This window comes from Anser anser, assembly GCF_964211835.1.
Source record: "Anser anser genome assembly, chromosome: 3".
NCBI classification, from domain to species: domain Eukaryota; kingdom Metazoa; phylum Chordata; class Aves; order Anseriformes; family Anatidae; genus Anser; species Anser anser.
The window spans coordinates 66,493,569-66,515,831 of NC_139722.1; the positions used below are offsets into that span (position 1 = coordinate 66,493,569).

Here is a 22,263-nt window from a genome sequence, read left to right on the forward strand (position 1 = left end):
ATACACTTCTGCCTTGAGATACAATAAAAAGTAATTATTTTATATATATATAAATATATATATATATACAGAGAGAGAGCTCCTGTTTCTCTCACAGCTGCTTCTTGATGCACAAACGCCGTGCAGCCGGCGCAGCACACGCCCTGTCAGGACAAGCTCTGGGTTGCCTTTCACAAGCACGGCGACCAGGAAATTTCCCAAAATATTCGATTTTTCGCCTAGCAACCCAATCCCCCGCAATGAGCCGCTTGGGTACAAACTCCGGAGGCTCACGGGGAAGTGCACTGAGGGAAGCCGGGGAGGAAACACCCGTGGGGGCTGCGCTCGGCTGCCTCCCTGCCCACACACAAAAACCCTTAGGAGGACAACAGAAAAGGCTGGTTTTAAGACAGGCTTTGGCGACTTTAGCCCTGCGTGACGGGCAAAAAAATGAAATTAGAACCCCCTAAAGACTGCACACCCCGGTGGCGGCGTCGCAGCCGAGATGGAGGAGGAGGAGGAGGAGGAGGAGGAAGAGGAGGAAGGGCGGCTGCCTGTCCCTGCCCCGCTGCCTTCCCTTCCGGGTTAGCCGCCGCCACCGCCTCCTCCCGGGCCATGGGGGACGCCCCACAGAGCGCCGCGGCGGCTCCGCTGGACGCGGGGCTGGGGCCGGCCCTGCCCCGGGGCGCCGGGAGCTCCGCGGCCGCCCAGGACGAGCTCTTCCTCATCAAAGGTGCGGGGCCGCCGCGCTCAGGCGGGGATCGGTGGCGAGAAGGAGCTGGCCCGGGCTGGCCCCGGCCGAGGACCAGAGCCCGCCGAGGACCAGAGCCCCCCGGGGCGCCCCCGGTGCAGCTCCGGCTCCGCCGGGCCGGGGTCCCGCTCCCGCCGCCCCGGGGGCGCTGAGGGGAGGCCCCGGCTCCAGGCCGGCAGGGCACGCGTGGAGCTCCTCCTCCTCTGCTGAGGGCAGGAGTTAATTAAAAACCGGTGGTTGTTTCCGAAATCAGGAAAAGGTTGCTGGTTATTAGACCCTGAAGTGTAAAACGCGCGGGGCGTCCCGTGTGCTGACACTGGCTGAGGCACTTCACGTGCTTCATTGACATGACTACAGCAAACTGTTCCATCACAGTAATAGAGTGATTTTTAATAGGTTAATTAAAGTAGGGTTCATTTTTAACATGTGGGACCTAACATAAGAATGTTTTGCTTCTTGCTTTCTATTCAGGTCATTTTTTTTTTTTTTAAACCTGACGTCTGTTTAATTTTTTACCCAGCACAGGCTGGATATCAGGGGTCACAAAGGATGAACTTATAGCCCCCTATAGAGAGGATTTTAATATGAACCAGATGCTTTTGTACACTGCATCCAGGCTTTGTAGTGCATCTTTTTCTTAAAAGTGATCTGGTTATGGCTACACATGCCTTTCTGATGCAAAAAGCAGAGGGATCAAGGGACCCCAAGTAACTTTGGAAACACTGAAGAACTGAAAGTGAGGGGCGCTTTGTATCTTGGGAAAGCTCATGCCTTCTTATTATTTTGAAAAAGAGCATTAGAACAGAAAATGGACAAAACCAAAGAAGTGGTGTTGCTTACAGAATGGTTTTCTGAGGTACTCACGGATTCCTCAGATGTCTCTTCGAAGTATCGAATGGTGCAGCAGGAGAACTACATACATCTTCCTTTAGGGGAAGGGTAAAGCATGGTCATAGAGCAAGATGATTTTAGTAGCTTGGCTCTGGAGTGAGAGAGGCTGCTGAGGAAGCAGTGGAAATTTGGAAGTACTGTGAAAAGGCATCCTGGGATTTGAAAGACTTCTGCATTCCCTGTTTTGCAAATAAAGGCTTGCTATTCATTTTCAAAGTGCTCTATTTCAAAATAATTCTGTCCTACTTGCTGTACTGAGTTAATGTAAATAATTTGGACAACGTCCTTTCCCTTCAGCATGTGCTGACATTCTCCTTTTTCAGTTGTTATTTTCAAAACACGTTTTACTTTTTTTCACCCTAGAAAACAAAACCTTAATTTCTTAAACTTTTCTTGGCAGGTGGAATTTTTCTAGGTACTGTTGCAACAGCAGGAATGATAGCAGGTTTTGGCACCACACTTGCCATGACAAAAAAGAAGAATCCAAACTGGTTCACTAAGGTTTGTTCCTTTTAAACTGTTTTCGAGTTGTGATACACAGAAAAAAAATGCAAAAAAGTGCTTTATAAAAATGTTGATACATGTAGAATTTGGCTGTCCAAAGTTGATGGTAAGGGCACTAGACTTTAAATTGAGTCAATAGGAGTAGGATTAGTTTAAAAAAATCGATTCAGAGTTGGCGCTGCTAAATACTTTAGTACTTGAGATTAGTTGAAATAAAACAACATTAAGCTTACACTGTTAGCTTTAATCATACTACTGCTATACAATGCAATGTAATTGATGATCTATTTTTATCCTGTGATGTGAACATCCTTCAGTCACGAGCCTCAGCGATCCAACTTACCATGCAGTCCTGTGGTGCTATCATGAATTGGGAAGAGAGGAAACTATGGAGTAGCGGTGGAATGAAGAGGCAGAAAGCCTATAAGATGCGGAATACATAATATGAAAAAATAAAACACTATGAGAGGTTGTTCCACAGGTTATAAGAACGTATTACAATAAAGAAGTTTTCTCTCTTTTTTAACTTTTTTTTTTTAAAGTCCTTTATCTTGGACATTGCATTTTTCCAGATATTGCATATTCTTGGCTGTCAGACCTGTCCTGTTAGCACTGTGATTTATCAAGAGTGACATTACATTGACATCCAAAAATACGTCTGCTGGAAGTGGCTCCAAATGATACATACCATTTAAATTTTTACTGAAAACCAGTACCTGCTACTATCTGTGCAAAGTAATTTCAACAGTTTGCTAGGAAAAAAATACATGATTCCTGGGTCCCTCAACTTTAATACTGCGGAGTGTAGAAAGAAGGTGATATATTTTGTCAAGGTACTTGTAGGTGAGCAATTTCAAAAGGGAAGACGAGACTTTGAGAATGTCTATAGAGGCTCTCTGAGGTTTTGTTACTGAAGAAGTTAAGTTTTGCAGTAGCATTCTTACTTAAATGTAGTTACTGCAGGTCATTGCCTATTATTTTTAATAACACATTACGTATAATAATAAAAGTGTAACTATGAATAACTAAAGATGATTGCATCCTTATTAGATGCTTAATGCTTAAACAGTATTTTTTCCATATAAGGTGAGGCTGTAGCTTGGCAGGTACTTCAGGCAAACATAAGCCAGCAGTGCTGTTCAAAGAAGTAACGCAACCATCCCAGGATTAATGTTGGAAAGAAATAAAAGACCTATTCTTTCAGCATCTTTGCTGGTTTGTGCTACCTTTTGTGCCAGTGAAACGACAGCATACAAGAAGCAAGTGTAATGTGGTCTGGGACCAATTTAAATAGTTTGATGGGAGAAAAAAAAGCAATTTAATGGAGGAGTTGTAGCATCACTGCATCATGATTTCATGATTGCTTTCATATTTTGAGGCAGCAACAGTATGAGACCCTAGTCTTGCAGAACAGCATCGATATTACTAGCAAGCGATAAAGCTGAAATTGAACTTATTGTACCTCCTCCACGGCAGTGGACTTAACTAAGTATCATAAGAAACTGTAGAACCAGAGCCCCATATTTACTTAAAAATGAGACTACATAATCCTGTTTTGTAAACAACTGCAGAGGCCTTCAGTTAAGAAATTATGTTTTGGGATGTGTGTTAAAATTAAATGGTCAAATGCAGCAGACTCCCTATGAGAAGCATCCAATTTTACCAGCATTTAGTCAGGTGTTTTTACAATGAATTTTACAATGGGTTAGGTCATATAAAGCAGCGAACACACTGAATACAGTCAACCAAAGCAGTTCAACTTACCATTCGTTTTAAGCGCTACTTCCTTTCAGATACATTCATATACACAAGAGAATGTTTACAGGATTGAGGCCTGTGTCTGAAAAAAAAAAAAGTCATTTCTTGTTCTCCTATTTCCTGCTTGTATCTTCCAGGAAAACAAAAACAAACAAACAAACAAAAAAAAACCAGTGTGGAGCACATATTTTGGTACTGGTTAATACCTGCTTTTTAAATCAAAGAGTTATATTTTTTTTTCAGTGTAGGAGCAGTAATGAAGAGACAATCTGTGCGTAGAATAACAGGTTTATGAATAAAACTGTTTTCTTAAAAATGTTCTTTTGTTGGTGATGCCTTTTTCCCCCATGATATCATACTAGTTTACTCGTCATCTTTTTTTTTTTTTTAGCATTTCATTAATTAGGATTCTTGATGCTCTGAACACAGTATCTGATAATCATATGACAAATTTTGGTGTTTACAGAGATCTTTATATTTAATAACACTGAGGAATCACCTTTTGACCAAACACTGTTTGACTGCTGTCAGTAAAACCAAATCAACTGTTTGTACATAGCACTTATTTTTTCTGGGACAATCAAGCATTTAAATAGCATTCGAGTTTTTTTGCCAGCAATTTTCACACATAATGACTTCTATTTAAAGATTCTGTGTAGAGGATATTTTTGTCCATTCTTTTTCCATCTTCCAAGGGGGAGAAATTCTTTTACATGTTGTATATGTTTAGACTCTTGAGGCAGGAAAATGTCAGAAATAATCATCAACATTTTTAGATCTACTCAATACAATCTCTACTGAAAGAGATACGAAAATTCATTAGCTGTGATAAGGAAATAATAGGACGTGGTTTAATGGTGTAACTAGAGATCTTCGGTGTTTGTGTCTATGCACATATGTGTATGTATATACACATGCTTACAGAGCACACTTTTGTTATCAGCTTCCACTTTTGGGATGTCCAAATCAGGATGAATAAGGATCAAGGTAGATTTTGCTTGTGCCCTTTGCAAGTGTGTACATGTCCTTGGGTAACTGCCTAGAGCTAAATCCAAAGGACAAGCGTTAGTACTGAGCACTATCTCAGGATCATTTTAACATTTTGATAAATACAAAGCCAAGAGGAAAAAAAACCATGCTTCTTCACTGATCAAATACCACACTGATAAGCACTGTTCATGTGCTGAATTACATCAAAGAACAATTTAAAAAAAAGTCTTATAGAGAACACAGAAGATTTTTTCCTACTTTTTGTGATAAACAGAAAAGTGCAGTTCTTTGGCATATTTTAGAAGAAAATTATTTTAGATCTTTCCTAGAATGGCTCAGGTTGGAAGGGACCTCAAAGCCCACCCAGTTCCAACCCCCTGCCATGGGCAGGGATACCTCCCACCAGACCAGGTTGCCCAAAGCCCCATCCAGCCTGGCCTTGAGCACCTCCAGGGATGGGGCATCCACAGCTTCCCTGGCCAACCTCTCCCAGTGCCTCACCGCCCTCCGAGTGAAAGATTTCCTCCTGACATCTAAACTAAATTTCCCCTCATTTAGTTTACAATCTTCCCACAAGTTAATTTCACTTTTCCGTATTTTAGACTACTAAAGAGTTTTCATTTTTGTATATATATTTGTATGCCTGTACTCTCATTAGTTTACCTCTGAGAAATAATTTTTTTTTTTTTTAATACCCAGTAAATAAGTAGGACTATTCAGTTGTGTGAGGACCACAGATGCCAGCCTTTTGTTGTTACCTTCTTAAATCTATGTTTCTGTGTGAAAAATTGAACAGTAATACTTGTGAGGGGAAAAAAAAAGAAAACCCAAACCCTTTTACTGACATTTACCACTAGGAGTGAGAGGATTATGTCCTACTGCTGCTATAGGCTACACAGATTGAAGCTCTCCTGCAGCCCATAAGTAGAGAGAAGTGGGCATTGTGATCCGAGAACGGCCGGCTAGCAGCACACACGCAGTGTGAATTGATTGATGTAAGCCAGCGCGCATTCGTGCACTTCATAGCTGCACTGTGCCCTGATGTGCTGGGACAGAGAAGGTTTCATCGTGGTTGGGTTGCAGTCGTGGTTGAGGCTCCATTCTTCTTGGCCTGAGATGACATCCCCAAGTGTTTTTGGGTTTTCAGGACACATCTCATGGAAGACTCTCAAGGAGCAGAATCTTAAAAACACCCACTCTTATTTCTGAGAAAAACAGAAGTATGAACACTGAACAGCATTATCTTTGTTGCCACTTAGTGAACTCTGCAGGGGATAGGGTTTAATGTTGCTGCTTATTCTTTCCAAAAATTTCCTAAACAGTTTGTAGAGCTCCTGCAGAATTGCAGCCCCTCAAAATTAGTCTTTCAGTCACAGTTACATTCTGCCTCAAACTGAAAGCTACGTAGGCTCATCTAGTTTTCTAATTTGCTACTTCAGGAGTGCAGATAAAGACATAATGGACTGAAGGCCTTGAGCTACTCATACTCCCCCTCCTCTCCCCCAGTAAAAAGTACCAAAATCAGTTTTGTAAAGTGATTGTGTTCTGACGTTTCTGGCATAAGGGCTTGTGATCCACTTTAGGGTTTTGATCCTGATCCAATTTTGTATTTTGAGTGGTGCGATTACTGTCAGATTCCTGTGCCCATGAAACAGTTCGCTTCGATGTTTCCGGGTAACAGAAATCATCTCCATGTGCTACTGGCAGCCATAAAAGCTGTTCTTGGTGGGAAAGCAGCTTATACACCTACTTGCATGTCTCTTTGGGCCTGCTGGCCTCCATAACAAGTTTGTGGCCACACTACCACAGCTGGCAGGACAGGAAAAATTATAGAGCACTAAGTTAAATGTTTTAGTTTTTTTTTTTAAAAGCAATTATTGTTCGATTTGTCTTGATCACTCTGTTTTTGCTTCTAGGGTATTACTGCCACAGCTGCATTACCAGAGAGTGGTTCATCGTTGGCCTTACGAGCCCTAGGATGGGGCTCACTCTATGCATGGTGTGGAGTTGGATTGCTAAGTTTTGCCATCTGGAAGGCTCTGGGTGTTCACAGTGTGAGTACCAAGCATGATCCTCTCAAATACCATATTTTCCTAGAATCAGTCATCTTGGGGTGGCATCTCTGTGCTACTTCAGCCTGGCAGCACCCTTTCATTCCCCAGATATAGAGTGACTAACCTGAGGGCTCTGCAGTCTGGAAAGTCATTCTTGCATCTTCCCTAAGTGGGATGTTGTGGGAAGAGACAATCTGGGGGAAAGAACAGTTTTGTCCTGTTCATGTTTATTTACACAGATGTTTCAGATTCTTCAGAAAAGAGTCAGTGTTCTACTTCGGGGACTAAAATAGTAGCTGCAAGCTTTCTGTATCCTTTGCTTACTGAATTGAAGGCTACCCCCAAGTCCTATCTTTAGAGCTGCCTGTTTATTTGTTCAAGGTCCATTTTCTGCATCAGGACACGAGGGACATAAAAACTGCGAGGAAGACAGCTTTCTTTCTAGTGTGTTCCTGTAAGGGGCAAAGGGGCAGAAGATGTGTAACAGAGCGCTATTCCATGACATGCCATGTCAAGGCAAAGAAACTCGGGAAGCATCTGTATGTCTCAAGGGGCCAAGGCTATCTTTAGCAAAGTGCTTATGTTCCAGTGTTTCACAGCGTTGAGTGTGAACACTAGAGTTCATGTAAGCATTTTGGTTTGCCCCTAGTAACGAGCCCATGACTGAAGAGTTCCCCTGCAGCTGTTTGGCAGAACTGTCTACATCCTCCTAAGGGGTAGGAATGAATAGACTTCCTCTACTTTCTGTGACAAATTAATTCTATATTCAGCAAAGCATTTCATGCTCTCCAGACACTAAAAACAGCAAGATATTACTTCATCCTGATGCTCATTAATAGCTTTATTCAAGTTCTCACTTGTCCACTCTGCCAATGAATCTTGTGGGTTACCATTTGGGTCCCGACATACAACCACATCTTCCTTGGTCTCCAGTGTTGAATCTCACTAAGAGCCATTAAATGCAGGCAGAACACAACAAAGCATAGCAGGACACAGCATGCAGCTACAATGCATTTTGTTTATACTCAAGTCCTTGTCAAGCTATAGTGGAATAGCAGAAAAGGGGTAAGAAGAGTGGGAATACCAATTTATACTCTCTGCATGCTGGGCTACAGCAGTCCACTCAATTTCCTGTCAGTATATCATCATCCAAGAGGATTAATTCTGTTGGAGTACTTCTGGTCCTGCCAAAGGATAGCAAAATATGACCCTAGTCAGCAGTTTCTGTTTACTTTTGGTCAGTAAGCTTAATTTTTATTTTCTTTGAGAAATGCTGACCTGGACCCACAGTTGCTTTCTTTTCTTGTGAGGCCACTTTCCTTGAGACTGTATGACAAGGAACAACTGCATAAACTTGAGATGGCCAAGTCCCAGGACATGTCACAGTCTGACAGGGAGCTTCCTGACAGCAGTGGCTCTCGGGTCTTAAGCATGCAGCACAGTGCATGGCCTTTTAGCAGCTTGTTGAACATTCCTCATCAAAGAGTCGTTCCTTATTTATATTCTGTGTTGTGTTAGTGTTGAAAGGAGATGGGGGCAACTCTTAAAAAGCTACTGCAAGTGCCTGTTGTAGGCTGCTTACGTTTTACAATATGGCACAGTTAGAACTGCAGACACTGAAGGAAGCAGATTTCTGTCAAGACCCTGTGACCACATGTGATTTTGAACAGCTGTCTCCCTGCTTATGACACATTTATTGCTTTCATTATAGACTTAAATTCCAGCTGCAGGAAAGAAACCTGTATGATAGTACTAAAAAACAACAATTGGCATTTGTAAATTGGCTGGCACGTCATTCTTTATCCTGTTTTGCCTTGTCTGTTAAAATCAAACATACATGTTTAAAGTAGCTCAAGATACAAAATCAGAAGTGTTAAAAATGAAGTACTGTGACCAAAGAGAAGACGTTCTTTAGCATTAAGAATATTTCTAGAATAAATCATTTTTGATTGTTGTTGACACTTTTTGCATGCTGCTTTAACATAACAATCAGTAATATTGACTCATGAAAGATATTTCATGGGGTAACACGATACATTTGAAAATTCTTCATTGCTGTCACGTAAGCAGAGACAATATACCAGTGATTGGTCAGTTACAATACTAACTTTTAGGGACCCACATTAAATGCATTCATTGTATCTAATAATTGTTACATAACCACAAAAATAAATCAAGTTTAAGTTGTATGAACTATTTACTGGAGTTATCGCTTAGTGAAATAAAGTTTCTTTACACATTAACTTTTCAAACCACAGAAGACATTTCTGATTTTACACTAAGCTCCACATTTCAAATTTTAATTTCAGTTCAACATTTTGAAAAGAGGCTCTTACAGGCTTACCTGAATAAAAACATCTTATGGCTTCAGTGTAATTGACTGCTGTGAGTTGACTTGCACAGTAACAGTTGCAGGTTCCAAAGTACCTGTAGAAATTGAAATTACAATTCCAAGCTAAGCACGATGCATATAGATTTGAAAGCTATGACTTCAAAGCAGACTTTAGCCTCTGAAAGCGCTGTATTATACATGACCTTAGGGAAAGCTTGATTCATTTTGATGCCAGGAACCTGTGAGATCTTAATAACTAAACTTTTGGCAGCTGGACAAAGAGTAGAAGAGCTTGCTGCCCTGCCCCTTCACCTTACTGCCTTTAACAGCAACCAGCTGCCTTTGGGACCTGCTAATTAGTGATCTGGCCCTGCTGCTATCCTCTCTCAGCTGGGCACCAACTTCCTTTGTTTAAGAGCTACTGGTAATATTGGTAACAGTATTATGACAGTTCATATAGTGTTTCGATATTAAGTTGTTAAGCATAATAAAATTCTAATTGTAAACACTACAGATGTTTCGTATAGCAAAAAAGAAGCTGCGTCTGTCACACATAAAAATGCACTAACTGCAGTACGTTCTCAAATTCATTGTCAACTCTGTCCTTGTGAGTGTCTGGGTGGGACCTCAGCGAATAAAGGACTGACTTTCACGTACGGTTTGGAGGGGAGTTCTGAGTCAAGTAAAACCAAGCTGCTCTGTGGTGTAATGCCTAATACCATCTCAGGGAGTAAAGCACAAGAAGCCACAGTGGGAAATCAGGTGTGGTGGGCTGGAGATCTCAAAGCAATAGCTGTCTGGCCAGCAACACTGTTGGGCAGCTTTCCCCCTGACTGATCATCCACATAAACTGCTGAAGTTCATGCACACCAGAGCTTGCTCTGACTTTAAAGGAGAAGCAAAGCTGGGCAGTAAAGGTGGAGAAGCGCAGCAAACGATGTGCTCTGTGTGCTTCGAACGCTGCTCACTTTAGCCATGCACTGGTTTGTAGTGGTGGGCTACTTAACTGGTGTCCATCAATTGTTGTTATCAGTGTGCTTGCCGTTAATCCATTTTGATCATATTTGTGCCCATAGAAAGAAGTGGTAAGCACCTTCCACTCACCTGGCAAGACAAAACTAAAACCAGCAATGAGGCTGGTACAAATTTTTTTTTTTTTTTAAGAAACTAAAAAAAAGTCTGTCAAGTGCCTGTCTGTTATGCCCTCCTGGGCAAAGCAGATTCCCCACAGGCGCTGGTGTGCAGGAGGAGGGCAGGGGCTGCGGGCCCCCCTGCGCACGGGTGCCGGGGGACTTGGGGATGTATGTGTATGGTTTGTCTGTCTTGCACTGCAGCTACATCTGCTGGCGGCAGGAGAGAACGTCAGTACATTCAATGTCTCTAGGAATAAGCCAGTTTTATTTTTCACGCTTATTGAATGAGTGTTTTTAATTGCCTTATAGTGACCCGTTTTCTCAAACAAGTATTACCCTAGTGGCAAATGCTGTTGCCACTGGTTAGAGCCCAGAAGAGCGCTTTTCACTTGGTATCACTGCCAAAATACTGTGATTTTTAATGTTCTGGGATGGTCCCTGTGAGCATCAATTATCAACGGGACAGGGTGATTGATAAAGATATGTATGACTGTAAGCTTTGTGCCTGTTTAAATTATCTTGTCATCACTTACGAAGTCAGAGATGGAACGACAAGAACAAACTGGCACGGTATTTCCTTGATAAGTTATAATTGCCGTAATTAATCTGCGTCTGTGGTTCTGAAGCAGCATTGCGAGTACTCAGCAGTTCGTGTTGTGGAAGGAAACTGAAACTGCAGTGCCGTGAAAATGCTTTATCCTTACGCCTTCTGACGCAGCCTGCTCTTGCTGGAGAAGCAGGCACGGAGCAGTCATTGCTAAGATCTGTTCTGGACGCTAGGATGATGCTCCAGCTTTGGCCATACTAAGTTTTTATTTAATCTTTGTGGTTTATTGGTTCTTAAAACAGTGCTGTGACGATGCCTACTTCCAGCTCTTAAATGGCTTTATTGTTAAGGGTGCTTCCCCATAGCTGTACAGCCTACTGATTTTATGCTAGCATGAAAATCCAGGAGTGACAGTGAGCAACTGATCTTTGTATCTTGGTAAGGGATATAAAAGATTTTATGCTGTCTCAGGATGGGTTGTTAATATCCCCTGACTGCAGTTATCACCATTGTAATTCTAGAATATGCTGGTAAGTAATAAACCCTCATAAATTCCTGTGAACTGTTATCCCTAAACTGAGAAATGATGGGTCAGTGAGGACTTGGTTTGAAAATGGTTTAAATTCTGTTTTTCATTAACGTGAAAAAGAAATCTTAATTTTCAGAACGTAGGAGCTTATGGTTATCTATTTTTACATTGTACGCTGTGCAGAAATTATCCAGCTGTCATTAACAGTTAAAATGACTTTTTTAACTTGCTTCCCACAATTTCTTAGGAAAATATTTTAAAGTAGGTCCACCTTTGATTATCCCAGGGCCTAACAGCTCTGTATTAGCAAGTATCATCAAACAACAGCACTGGGTCAGTGAAGCAGTTTGGGTCCGGGGACACCTACAACCATATCTAGAGGATTTTTAAAATGTGGACTGACTCTAGCCTTGTCCCATGGCACGGGTATGTCCCGTATCCCATGGGTTGCACCGTCTCTTTCAGGGACAGACTGGTCTTAGATCTCAGGTCATCATGTATTATTACGGTAGGCTTGTGTAGTTACGTGTTGTGCTGAAATAAAACCTTCCAGTATCTAAAATCATAGGGTTATCAGAGGTGAGAAATAACTGATCAAAAAGGAAATGGCACGTACTCTTTTATAAATCATTTTCTAATCATAAATTGTCTAAACATTGTGGAGTTTAAACAGTTCTGATCTCAGCTCCATCCATGAAGGCACACAGCGTAGTCCATTTGCAGCAACGCAAACCATGTCTGTGAGTGTACTGTTAAAATACGTGGTAAAATCGGTGGTCACGGCATAGTCCTGGAAACTTGGAGAAAAAAAATGTTTTGTCTCTGAATGAGGCCCAAAATCTATTGTTTTATTTCTGTAATATTACTTCATATTAAACACTTTAATTAAGCTGAAGTTATAGTAAAATTGTAAAATCTAAATTAAAAGGTTAATGCAGAGCAGACTTGCTGCAGCTAATACAGTTTGAGTGATTTATCTGGTGTGTCTCCTGCCTTCCCTGCTGCTTAAACACGTCTTTTTAAAGGCAGAAACATAGCATTTGTTAAGTCTGTACAAGCAGGGTGCACACCATGGTGTTCTCTTGCTTTATTTGGTGAGTGAAATGGGCAGGGTCTACTTTTGTGAAATAAATGATTCCTTGTTTTTTGAAAAAGACCTTTTAGACTCATCCCTCTGTCCCCAAGTGCTTTCTTTATTCTTCTTAGTCCTCAACTCTCTGACTTTAGAGGAGTTGCGTACTCTGATTCCCCTGTAGCTGACAGTCATCAATACATTGTTTAAATTTATTCCTGTATTGCATTCGGTGTGCTTATTTTACAGGAATAACTGATGGTGATAATCACATTAAGTTGAATTGCAGTTTCCTTACAATATGGCTGCCATTTGTCAGCAGTACCAAATAACATGGACAAATGTTTCACAGTTTTCTAGAAGTTACAGTTAACTTGTAAACCTTTATTTTAAATAAGCAGGGTTTTGTTTTTAATTAAATACTTGCAGCTACAGAATACTTGACAAATACTAAAACATGCCTCTGAATGCCTGTTGGTATTATTATTTTTTTTACATACCAGCAATTATGAACCTTTTTTTTTTTTTTAAAGCAGAACAATGCTTCAGCACTTGCACGCTGAGGCATTCAACAATTAACAAACAAGATAGATTGTGCTTTAAGAGCCCTTTTGCTCCCCATGCCCTCTGTAAATTAGGTTTTATTTCCTCAGAAATAAAAGCATTTGTTCTCCCATAGGAGAAGGGTTGGGATGATTCATCCGTAGGTTTGTGAGATCGTGTCTTGTTGCTTATATATCTGTTCTGTGGAAAGCTGGGAAAATACTGAGCAGAATTGCCTAGTAATTTGTGACTAATATAGTTACAAAATATTAGTTTATCATTTTTATGGTGACTCCTAATGAAATATCCTCTTTTTCACTGATCTTAACCTTTAAAATATTAACAGCCTAACACAATTGCACAGCTGTGTAGAGACATCTAAAACAATTAAAAATGATACGGAGAATATAGGCTTGCCATGGTTTTGTTGGTAGGGACAATTCCTAGGCGGGCTGCTTTTCTCTAGAGGAAACCTAGCCTCTAAATCATCATTTTAAGTATAACACTATTAGCATCCCCTCAGCTATTTTGGGAGATACTTGATATAATTTCTGTGAGACTATATTCATAGGTACAATATAAATACAAAAGAATATTGGGTTTAAGGGTGGATGATTTTCAAAAATGAAATGAGAACATAGAGAAAAATTCACAGATTACTGGGTTTAGCGTCCATAAACAGTACTACTACCTACGGATCGCAACCAAGTATAGACATACTGCAGAGGCTTACATTTATATGCTATTTCATAAATAGCATATGCTGCTATATAATATAAAACATATATATAATAGAAAATATAGAAAATATAAAGGATAAAATATATAAAAGAAATGCCGTCATAAAAGCATTGTATCTCCTAGAATCATTCTAGAATCATCATAGTGTCATTCCTAGATGTTTTTTTACTATTAGTTTTTAATTTTCCTTGTATTTAATCCCCACCTATTCACTACTTTTCTATTCCTTACCACGCTTATGTTTGATTGCACATAAAATCTTTTCTTTCCTATTTCTTGATCACAGAACTCAAAATAATTCAAATTTGCCCTTTTTTTTGACATCATTTTACTTCCTCAATACTTAAATTCCAAATTTTTGAAAGAAGATGGAGTACTAGTACAAGTTAGCACTTCCTCCTGTTTATACACAGTTTTTCTGTACTGCTTGTATTGCCTAATTAGTTTGGTGAGGGGAGGACTTGCCTCCACACATATGTACTGCTAGCATTTTGCACAAGAAGTAAAAATTAAAAACAAGGAACCTGTGAACTTCACTGTGTACTTGATAGAGCGGAATGCTTATTCAAGGAGTAAGACCATCATTTTCTTCCTGGAAAGCTGCTACATCTGCATTATCAGTAGGGACAGCTGTAAGGAAGTATTTTAAGAATATAGGAAGGCTGTAGCAGTAGCTCTCTCGAGGAATTCTTTTACTGTGTCTTGGAAGAGACTCGTCGCTGTCAGCTGCCAACAACGTGTTAGGAAGGCAGATAGAATACAGCAGCGTTCAGCCTTTGGTCTGAAATTGCCTCTGTGGAGCAGTTCCAGGTCTCTGGAAGCGTGCAGGTGGATCAACACGCTTCTTGGCTGCACGTAGTGCAAACTACACATGTAAAACTGAAGTCTGAATAAAAGCTTATCTGTCTGGTGTGAATTCCTCGAGCTACATCTCGGTACCGTGGGGTCTTCCTGTGCTCCATGAAGCGTGGCAGGATGGCTGTGCTCACCATGTGCTGCTGTGCTCTAGGAGCCAGGCTGCTGTGCTGGACTGAAAGCACCCAGTCGTCCCCATCTTTGTGCAACAGGAGCTCTGGTGGGTTGGCTGCATGCAGTTCAGCGCTGCTTCAGGCATCGGGGCTTATGCGCCACTTAAGAACAGGGCTTTATTTTTGTGCTGGCTCTTTTCTCAGCCATGAATCTCACTTGTGGCTGATGCATGCTGTGAATTCCTGGACGTAAAGAGGAAAAAAATTACTCAGGTTACCCTTTTCAGGAACTACCTGCTTGCAGACAATTCCTGTTTTTCATTTAATTCAGAAATCCAAATTACAGCACACAAGAGCTTATACAGTGGGGATGCTCATCCTGATGCTTTGGGTCCATTAACCAACATGCTTTATACATTTAGATATTTAACTATTTTAAATTTTAGATTACATTAATTTTTCAAATTGCCCTGGGTGACTAAGGAGCAATGAGTAATACACAATAATAGACTAATCACGTGGATGTTCTTTTCAGGCACCCAGATTAGAAAGTAAGATTCTACAGAAATAAATGGCAAGGTCCTCAGTGATTTCAAAAATATTTCACTCCATTTTCCTGCATGGCATGAAGGCCTTTTGCAGTATAGCCCAAACTTTGTACCATTATTTTTATTTTGAAGCCTGGTGCAGCATCACTGAAATCAATGGGAATGGGCTTGAGCATGAAACACTAACATAATCAGATTTGAAATATCATATACTACAAAAACCTAAGCTCTTGGCCTTTCATTTCAGAAAAATCAACTGGGAGATTTACAGAAATTTAAAGTATACTCATGTATCTCTGAAGCTAAGGAGAGCTTTTCCAGAAAATGAGTTGCCTTTTTAAGATTGTGGTTTACAAGATTACTGTCCTGGTGTATATAAATTAATGTCTGTTTTGCCCATTGATAATAAACAGCTAACCACCTCCTTTTTTTATGTACTCAGTTTGTGATGCAGAGCAGCTTGCTTCCCATTCACAAGATACACAGATTCCGAGTAGTCGGAGCACTGGGAATGCCTTTGCCAGTGAAGTGTAAGACCTAAGAATATGGATCAGAGCACTGTTTTCCATGCTTGCTTTAGAGGTCAGCGTGGGAGCAGGCACAGGCTGCCCTGCACCGAGTGCTCCATTTTACCTTGACAGTCGGGGAATCGCCTTCAGCTGGCGGGCTATCTGCCCTGCGCTTGGAGTGCTGTAAGGGCTCGGTGCTTGCTGTTCTCTGCAAATAACTTGCTATTTCTGTATGCAGGCTCTGGTAAACGTTTGATAACAAGGGTGACAGCAATTATTTTTAAGATTTGGAAAATGGTGGCCAGAACAATCCTCGCTGATGCTCTTAAATCCAGGGCAGCCTGTCTCATCTTCATGCCTTGTGAGGTGGAAGGTGGCTGATGAGAACATGCGGCACGGACACACCGTATCCAGCCGATACTCCAGTGCAGGGCATCTAACCCCATTTCGCCTGGAAGCTAATGTAAGCAGTTCCTACCGGTATAAGTACTAAAATAGGAAGCTAATAATTCCTAGAATCTGGGTTGGCCTATTATGAATGTCAGACATTAAAGAGAACATTTCTTCATAAAACTTTCATTCTAGGATTCAAACAGACTCTTTTAGCTCCTCTTCCATTCATTTTAATACGAACGGCCACGTAAGTGCTCTCAGTAATAGTGCTATCCCAATTTTTGTGTGACATTCTGTCAACGATGTACATTAAAAAGACATTATTAAATGGAAGATGCTTTTAGGTCCCCATATTTTTGCCACCTGAGGCAGGATCATTAGGTTAAGATAAGAAAATAACAGTGATCTGTAGCTATTACAGATTATTTAATGCAGTAAGGTAGATGATACCCTTTTAGAAAGAAGCCTGACAGTCAGAGGTGGAACAGTTACTGTAATTTATTTGGCAGGAAAAAACAGCGTCAAGCTTTGCAATATCTATGATAAAAAAAAATAAAAAAAATCGCTCGAATGAAATTGACTTCAGAGAGTTGCCTGCAGGAAAAGCGAATGCTGGAATGTTAAATCAAGAAATGTGCTACAAATCGTTCATGTACCACTAGGTGCAGAAGCAGGATTTGAGAGAGCGGCCTGTGATCCTGAAGGCAGCAGAAGGAGGTAGAATACATTCAGCTTTTAGTGCTCGGTTTACTCTGCTATTAATCAGAGACATTATTACAGTTGAACTGAGTACCCCAGGGTCTGTGTGGCTGGCAATAATAAAGAGGCAGCCATTTCAGTGAATTATTTCAAAACATTCCAGTGTTTAGTGGATAGCATATTAGCTTTGCTAATTAAATTAATGCTTTTTGAATTGAGACCAGTGGCATGCGTATCTGGGAATCTGGAGAAAATACAGGAGAAGATTTCTGGGTCGGAGAAGGGAGAGGAGACCTTCCAAATGGGATGTCTACCTAAAAAAAGGCAAGGCAAGACATGGATTCACAATTGCAGCATTTCCTCATCAAGAATGTGCAGTATTCATAGAATATAAAGCTAAATTTATCATTTTCACAAGACTCTCACCACAGTGTAGGAGGCTGAATAGATACCAGGAAATCCATTTCATGGAAGGATAACTAATTCATATCACTAGTGAAAATTTTTTTCCTTCACTAAAAGGATCCTCTGAAGTTGTGAGTTATTTTGAAGGCCAAATGTGGTCCTATACTAAATGCAGTATATGTATATATAAATGCCAGTCAAGGCCCAACATACTCAGATCATGGTCTCTGACTCAAAGAAGTCACAGCCTAAAATTTGGTACGAGGAGGGCTCATAAGCAGACAAACATTGTCACTGGGAGAGAAGGGAGAGGAACTCTGGGTTGCAGTTTCCCTGGTTGTTTGTGTGTGCATATGCTGGTCCCACCCATCAGAAAAAAGCTGGTTTTTGGTTGTGTCCGTGCATTTAGGCAGTGTGGGAAGTGAGCTGTAGAGGAGCTCTGAGGGCAGGCAGGACAGTGGCCAGGATTTGTAGCCAGGATCAAGTACATTGAGTTTGTGCAACAAGCACAAACATGGAAATGGAGGAAGAAACCGAAAAGGTGATATTAGTGGAACAGAAGAGAAGGGGGAAATACCTTAGAAGTCCAAATCAAAGCCCTAATGAAGTCCTGTAGTGCAGTTTCGTACTGGAGGGATAGAGAGAAAATAAAAGTCCATGAGTAGTACTAGGCACGTTGCTCAATATATTTCTTAAAAACTCAAAAACTATTGTGGAGAGAAATAGTAGGGTACATGGAAAAGGACTTAGATGCTTGCAAGAGAGGAAGTGATCAATGAGAGTCTGACTTCACTTGCAAAGCGGTTTTATAAGTAGCATTAGAATCTAAGGAGATAAGGCTGAGGAAATTTTTCAAGGGGTCTTCAAAAAAAAAAAAGACATTCAACAGTTCAAATTTTGTCCATGTGTTAAAGGAAAATTGCTTTTCTAGAAAATGAGTTGCTTTTACCTGCAGAACATAAATTAGCGTTCTGAAGGGAGAGAAAAAATCTGCACGTTTTTAAATCTGCAGTTGCTAGCAGTGTTTTAGTGCTTTCTAAATACTTTTTTCCTTTTTTTTTTTTCTTTCAGAATAGACCTGTAGTATTTTATTTCCCAGACAAGATTGCTTCGTGCATTTAAGGGTTAGGGTTTGACATATTTGTAATTATGAGTTAGCTGTTAGAATGAGGCAGCACTGTAGTTCACTGAATGGCTTCCCTACCCATCATCTTTTTTTTTGGAGGCCTTATGTAATTGCTTTAATTTTCCTTTGGTATCTTGTGTTGTCAGTAGAGTAATAGAGGTGTCCTGTGGGGCTAAAAACAAATTAAAAATCAGAGTTTAGAAGCAGCCAAAAAAAAGCAACAAGAACAACAAAAAAGAAATAGATTACACCAGATCATTAGCTGGTATAAAATGTTTGTTTCCAGTTTTACCAACTGAGCCATGGCAGATCAGGTTAGGATCTGACTATTCCTATGTTATCAAATACCCAGATAATACTTAGAGTGAGATGAGAGAGCTTGGTTCACTCTCTAGGAAGTAAAAAATGTTAAATATGTTAAATACTTTCCACACACCAGAAAACTCAGATAACTTAATTACAGAAGACTAGAAAATATGGTTGGGGAAAAACAAAGTTCCTAAAGCATTTCATACTGTAAATACTTGTATTCAATTGTCAGCAATTGTGTAATGTAATTTTGACTGTTCTACATCGTCTCTGATACTGGTGTTTAGTATATTTGTAAATACTACCTGTCTGTGAAAGCTTTTTAATTTTAACTAAGTAGCAAAGATACTAGGTTAGTAACTACTGTGTTGAGTGCCAAGATTGAAAAACAACAACAACAACAACAAACAACAACAAACCAATAAATGAATCGAAACAGCTATCTGATCAAAATAAAATGTAAAGTAGAGAGCAGCTTACTTTTTGCATAAGAACAAAGACAGGATAAAACAAAAAAGATAATTTGGCTCTGAATTTTCCTCCTACTTTATATAGTATATTTTTATTTCATTAGCAGTACCTAGGCATTTTTACACAAAAACGTGGAATCTTAAATGTTTTCCTTCATCATAATTAGTTATTGTCTTAGCAAAGATTTTTAAAACTTCTTTGTAAACTGTTTCTTTGATTGTATCAGCTGTAATTTGAATAATTGCGTTCCAGCAAGTACCAATTGCCTGCTAGAATTATTCATACACAGAAGGGCTTGAATAGAAAATGCCCATAGGTATTTGTTGAAAAAAATGATGACCCATAACACACAAAAGTTTGGTGTATTAGAGAAGGTGTCTCTTTGGCTATTTAGAATATCTAGATTTCTTGGAACCCCTCCATGGGATACAGAGCTTGAGACAGCGTTTTGTCTTGAAGAGGTCATTGCATCTGTGTTTTAATACCACACATCCTGTCTTCTGTGCGTGAATGTCATAGATTCTGTAGAGTGTCCTAGAAGTAGTAGTTCAGATCTTCCCTTGCACATCCTGCTCTTCATTTAACAGGATTTGTACTGATTTTGTTCTTCCATGTCTATCCTTTAAAAATATACTACATATAAAAATATTGGAAGAGAGGTACCCACTAAATCTAAATAGTATCTTCAAATACAAGTGATTTTTAAAGAAATATCAGTTTTGGCTTGCCAAGACAATCGAATCAAATATTGGTGATAAAATGATTGCCGTAAATATAGATTTGGTAATTGGTTTTAATGTGTTGATACACAGACTATAAAACCAGCAATCTTTCTCTTCTCTAGCAGACATTTTAATTTACCAACAAAGAAAGGAAAGCATGGTCCTACATGTAGTTGTGAATCTTATTTTCATTCCTACTAATATATAAATTTTCGTTTGTCACCTATATCCATATTGTTAGATAAACCTAAACTATCAGAGGTGAACATTTTTTTCTTTAAACTTTCTTTAAAATTCTTGAACAGACCTAGTGGCGCTTTTATCCATAGAAAGTGTAGAATAAGGCACTGAAGCTGAAATATGGGCACTTTCTACTGAAGTAATTTTCCTACAAACAAACAAAAAAAAATAAATGTGTGTATATATATATATATACACACATACACATAATAGTTCATATACTGGTAGTGAATCATTCAGGCAAGTGGTCCAAATTAGGCACCCCAGTGTAGTGCCTTAGAAGTGGGGATTGTTGTGGGTCCCTTCACCCTTTTTTTTCGCTTAGTTGAACCAGCATAATCAGAGGCTATGTCTAAATTCACTGTAATTTTTAAGGCCTTTTTGCTGCTTCTTTACCTCACACAGACATATTTTGTGGAATAAGCCCAGGTTTCATGGTACTACTTTATTTGTTACTTCTTAACAGCTGACAGTTTTTATTTTTTAATCTCTTTTATAGATGAAAGAATTCCGGACTAAAATGCAATCAATGTTTCCAGCAATTCCTAAAAATAGTGAGTCCACCGTTGAATGGGAAGACTTACTTAAATCAAAGTGAAAGAATCAAAAGCATTTGGAGATGGCTCTCTCAGCAACAACAGTGGAAGTAGCAGAAGTGTCCCATATGAAAAAAAGAGAAGAAAGCTCAGACTGAGCAAGTTACTGGCAGAGTCCACTGAGCTTGGGGATGCCAGTTAACATCTAACAGCAAGAGAATTAAAATAATTATTTATACTGTACTTCTTCAGCATGTTTTATAGTTGATTTGGGAGGAAATGAACCGTCCAAGACAAGTTTGATTCAACTAGAAAAAAGACTATCTTATGAAGACTTAAAGAAGAAACTAACCTCAGTAGTAAGTATGAGGACAAAACCCCAATAAGCTATCGCATTCACCTTTTCAGAGAAATTTTAGGGAATTTCTCTAGGAAACAACAGTACTTTTAGTGCCATTTACATGTACCATTAAGAATATAAACATAAGACAGTTACAAAAGATGCATTAATGAGCCTGAAGGTAAAGCACACAGTGCACTCTGCTAAAAATAGAGGAGATATTTAAAGTTGTAACAGAAAAAGTGTCTAAACCAAGCTATTTTTGTATGTCTGATGGGAAAGTTTAAATACTTCCAATAGGGAAGTAATGATCTGCTGAGCTCCTCTGTAGAGCAGCAGCAGAGATCTCAACAAAGTGCACTGTCTTTCCTCAGTAGTAGACTTTTTATTGGATCCCACAATTGGGAATGTGCATAAAAGCCTCTACTATATTTGTATGGAAATGTTAAGTTTTAGGTGAAAAAAACTTTGTATTTCAGTGGTTCCTGTGGCTCTTCTATTAGGAAAAATAATGTGTCATTTTCCAAACTGCAGTAATCTCATGAATCGTGGGTGTAGACTAGGAAGAATAATGTCTCAAACATTGTATTTGCAGAACTGTAGATCTGTAAAATTGCAGAAATTAAAAAAAAAATACCATCAGTGAACAATCCTTTGTTGAATGCTCAATTATCATTTTTTTTATTAATTGCGCACAGTCCAATTAAGGCAGCTGTCAGATTTAATAAAGTCCTCTTCAAACCTGTCCTTTGTGATTAAATCTTTATATACCTAGGAAAAAATGTTTTTAAAAAAAGCTTTAAATGTCAGATGAATAATAGAGAAGTATGGTTTTCCTACAAAACATGACAGCACTAGAATAAGATCTTTAAAGCAGATGATGTATAATAGTTGACATCTTTTCCATGGCTCGATGTTTGTAATCCAATATGAAATAAATTGTGGTGAATACTGCCATCCTATGTACATGAACAATGGTACTGTTTTCATATTTCTATTTTGCATGTACAGGGATGCCTGCAGTGCCTATGCATACACATATCAGTAATATTGCTGAGTTACCACGTTTAAGAAGTAGCTATGCCATGAAAACTGATCAAGTACCTAACTGAAGTAAATAAATGCAGATCTCATGATGCCAACTAAAGGTTGGTCACCTTTAGTTTCTAAGGT

At 39.5% G+C, this 22,263-nt stretch overlaps 1 protein-coding gene across 2 annotated transcripts; it reads left to right on the forward strand.

Moving 5' to 3' along the window:
• The first annotated feature begins 550 nt into the window (after positions 1 to 550).
• TMEM242 (transmembrane protein 242) lies at positions 551 to 22,062 on the forward strand. 2 transcript variants are annotated; one of them, XM_083829048.1, is made up of 4 exons: positions 551 to 712; positions 2,022 to 2,122; positions 6,790 to 6,927; positions 7,309 to 9,770. In XM_083829048.1, the coding sequence occupies exons 1-4, from the start codon at positions 595 to 597 to the stop codon at positions 7,495 to 7,497; spliced, it is 546 nt and encodes a 181-aa protein (XP_083685174.1). In that variant the 5' UTR covers positions 551 to 594; the 3' UTR covers positions 7,498 to 9,770. The 2 variants fall into 2 exon arrangements, with proteins under 2 accessions (XP_083685174.1, XP_083685175.1); XM_083829049.1 differs by lacking the exon at positions 7,309 to 9,770 and adding an exon at positions 20,714 to 22,062 and having other exon boundaries at positions 556 to 712.
• Positions 22,063 to 22,263: the final 201 nt, after the last annotated feature.

What these genes read in the sequence shown, in the direction of transcription:
- TMEM242 (XM_083829048.1), top strand. Translation starts at nt 595, where the DNA reads ATGGGGGACGCCCCACAGAGCGCCGCGGCGGCTCCGCTGGACGCGGGG. An exon ending in CGAGCTCTTCCTCATCAAAG is followed by an intron (nt 713 to 2,021) that starts GTGCGGGGCCGC and finishes TTTTCTTGGCAG; the next exon opens with GTGGAATTTTTCTAGGTACT. An exon ending in ATCCAAACTGGTTCACTAAG is followed by an intron (nt 2,123 to 6,789) that starts GTTTGTTCCTTT and finishes TTTTGCTTCTAG; the next exon opens with GGTATTACTGCCACAGCTGC.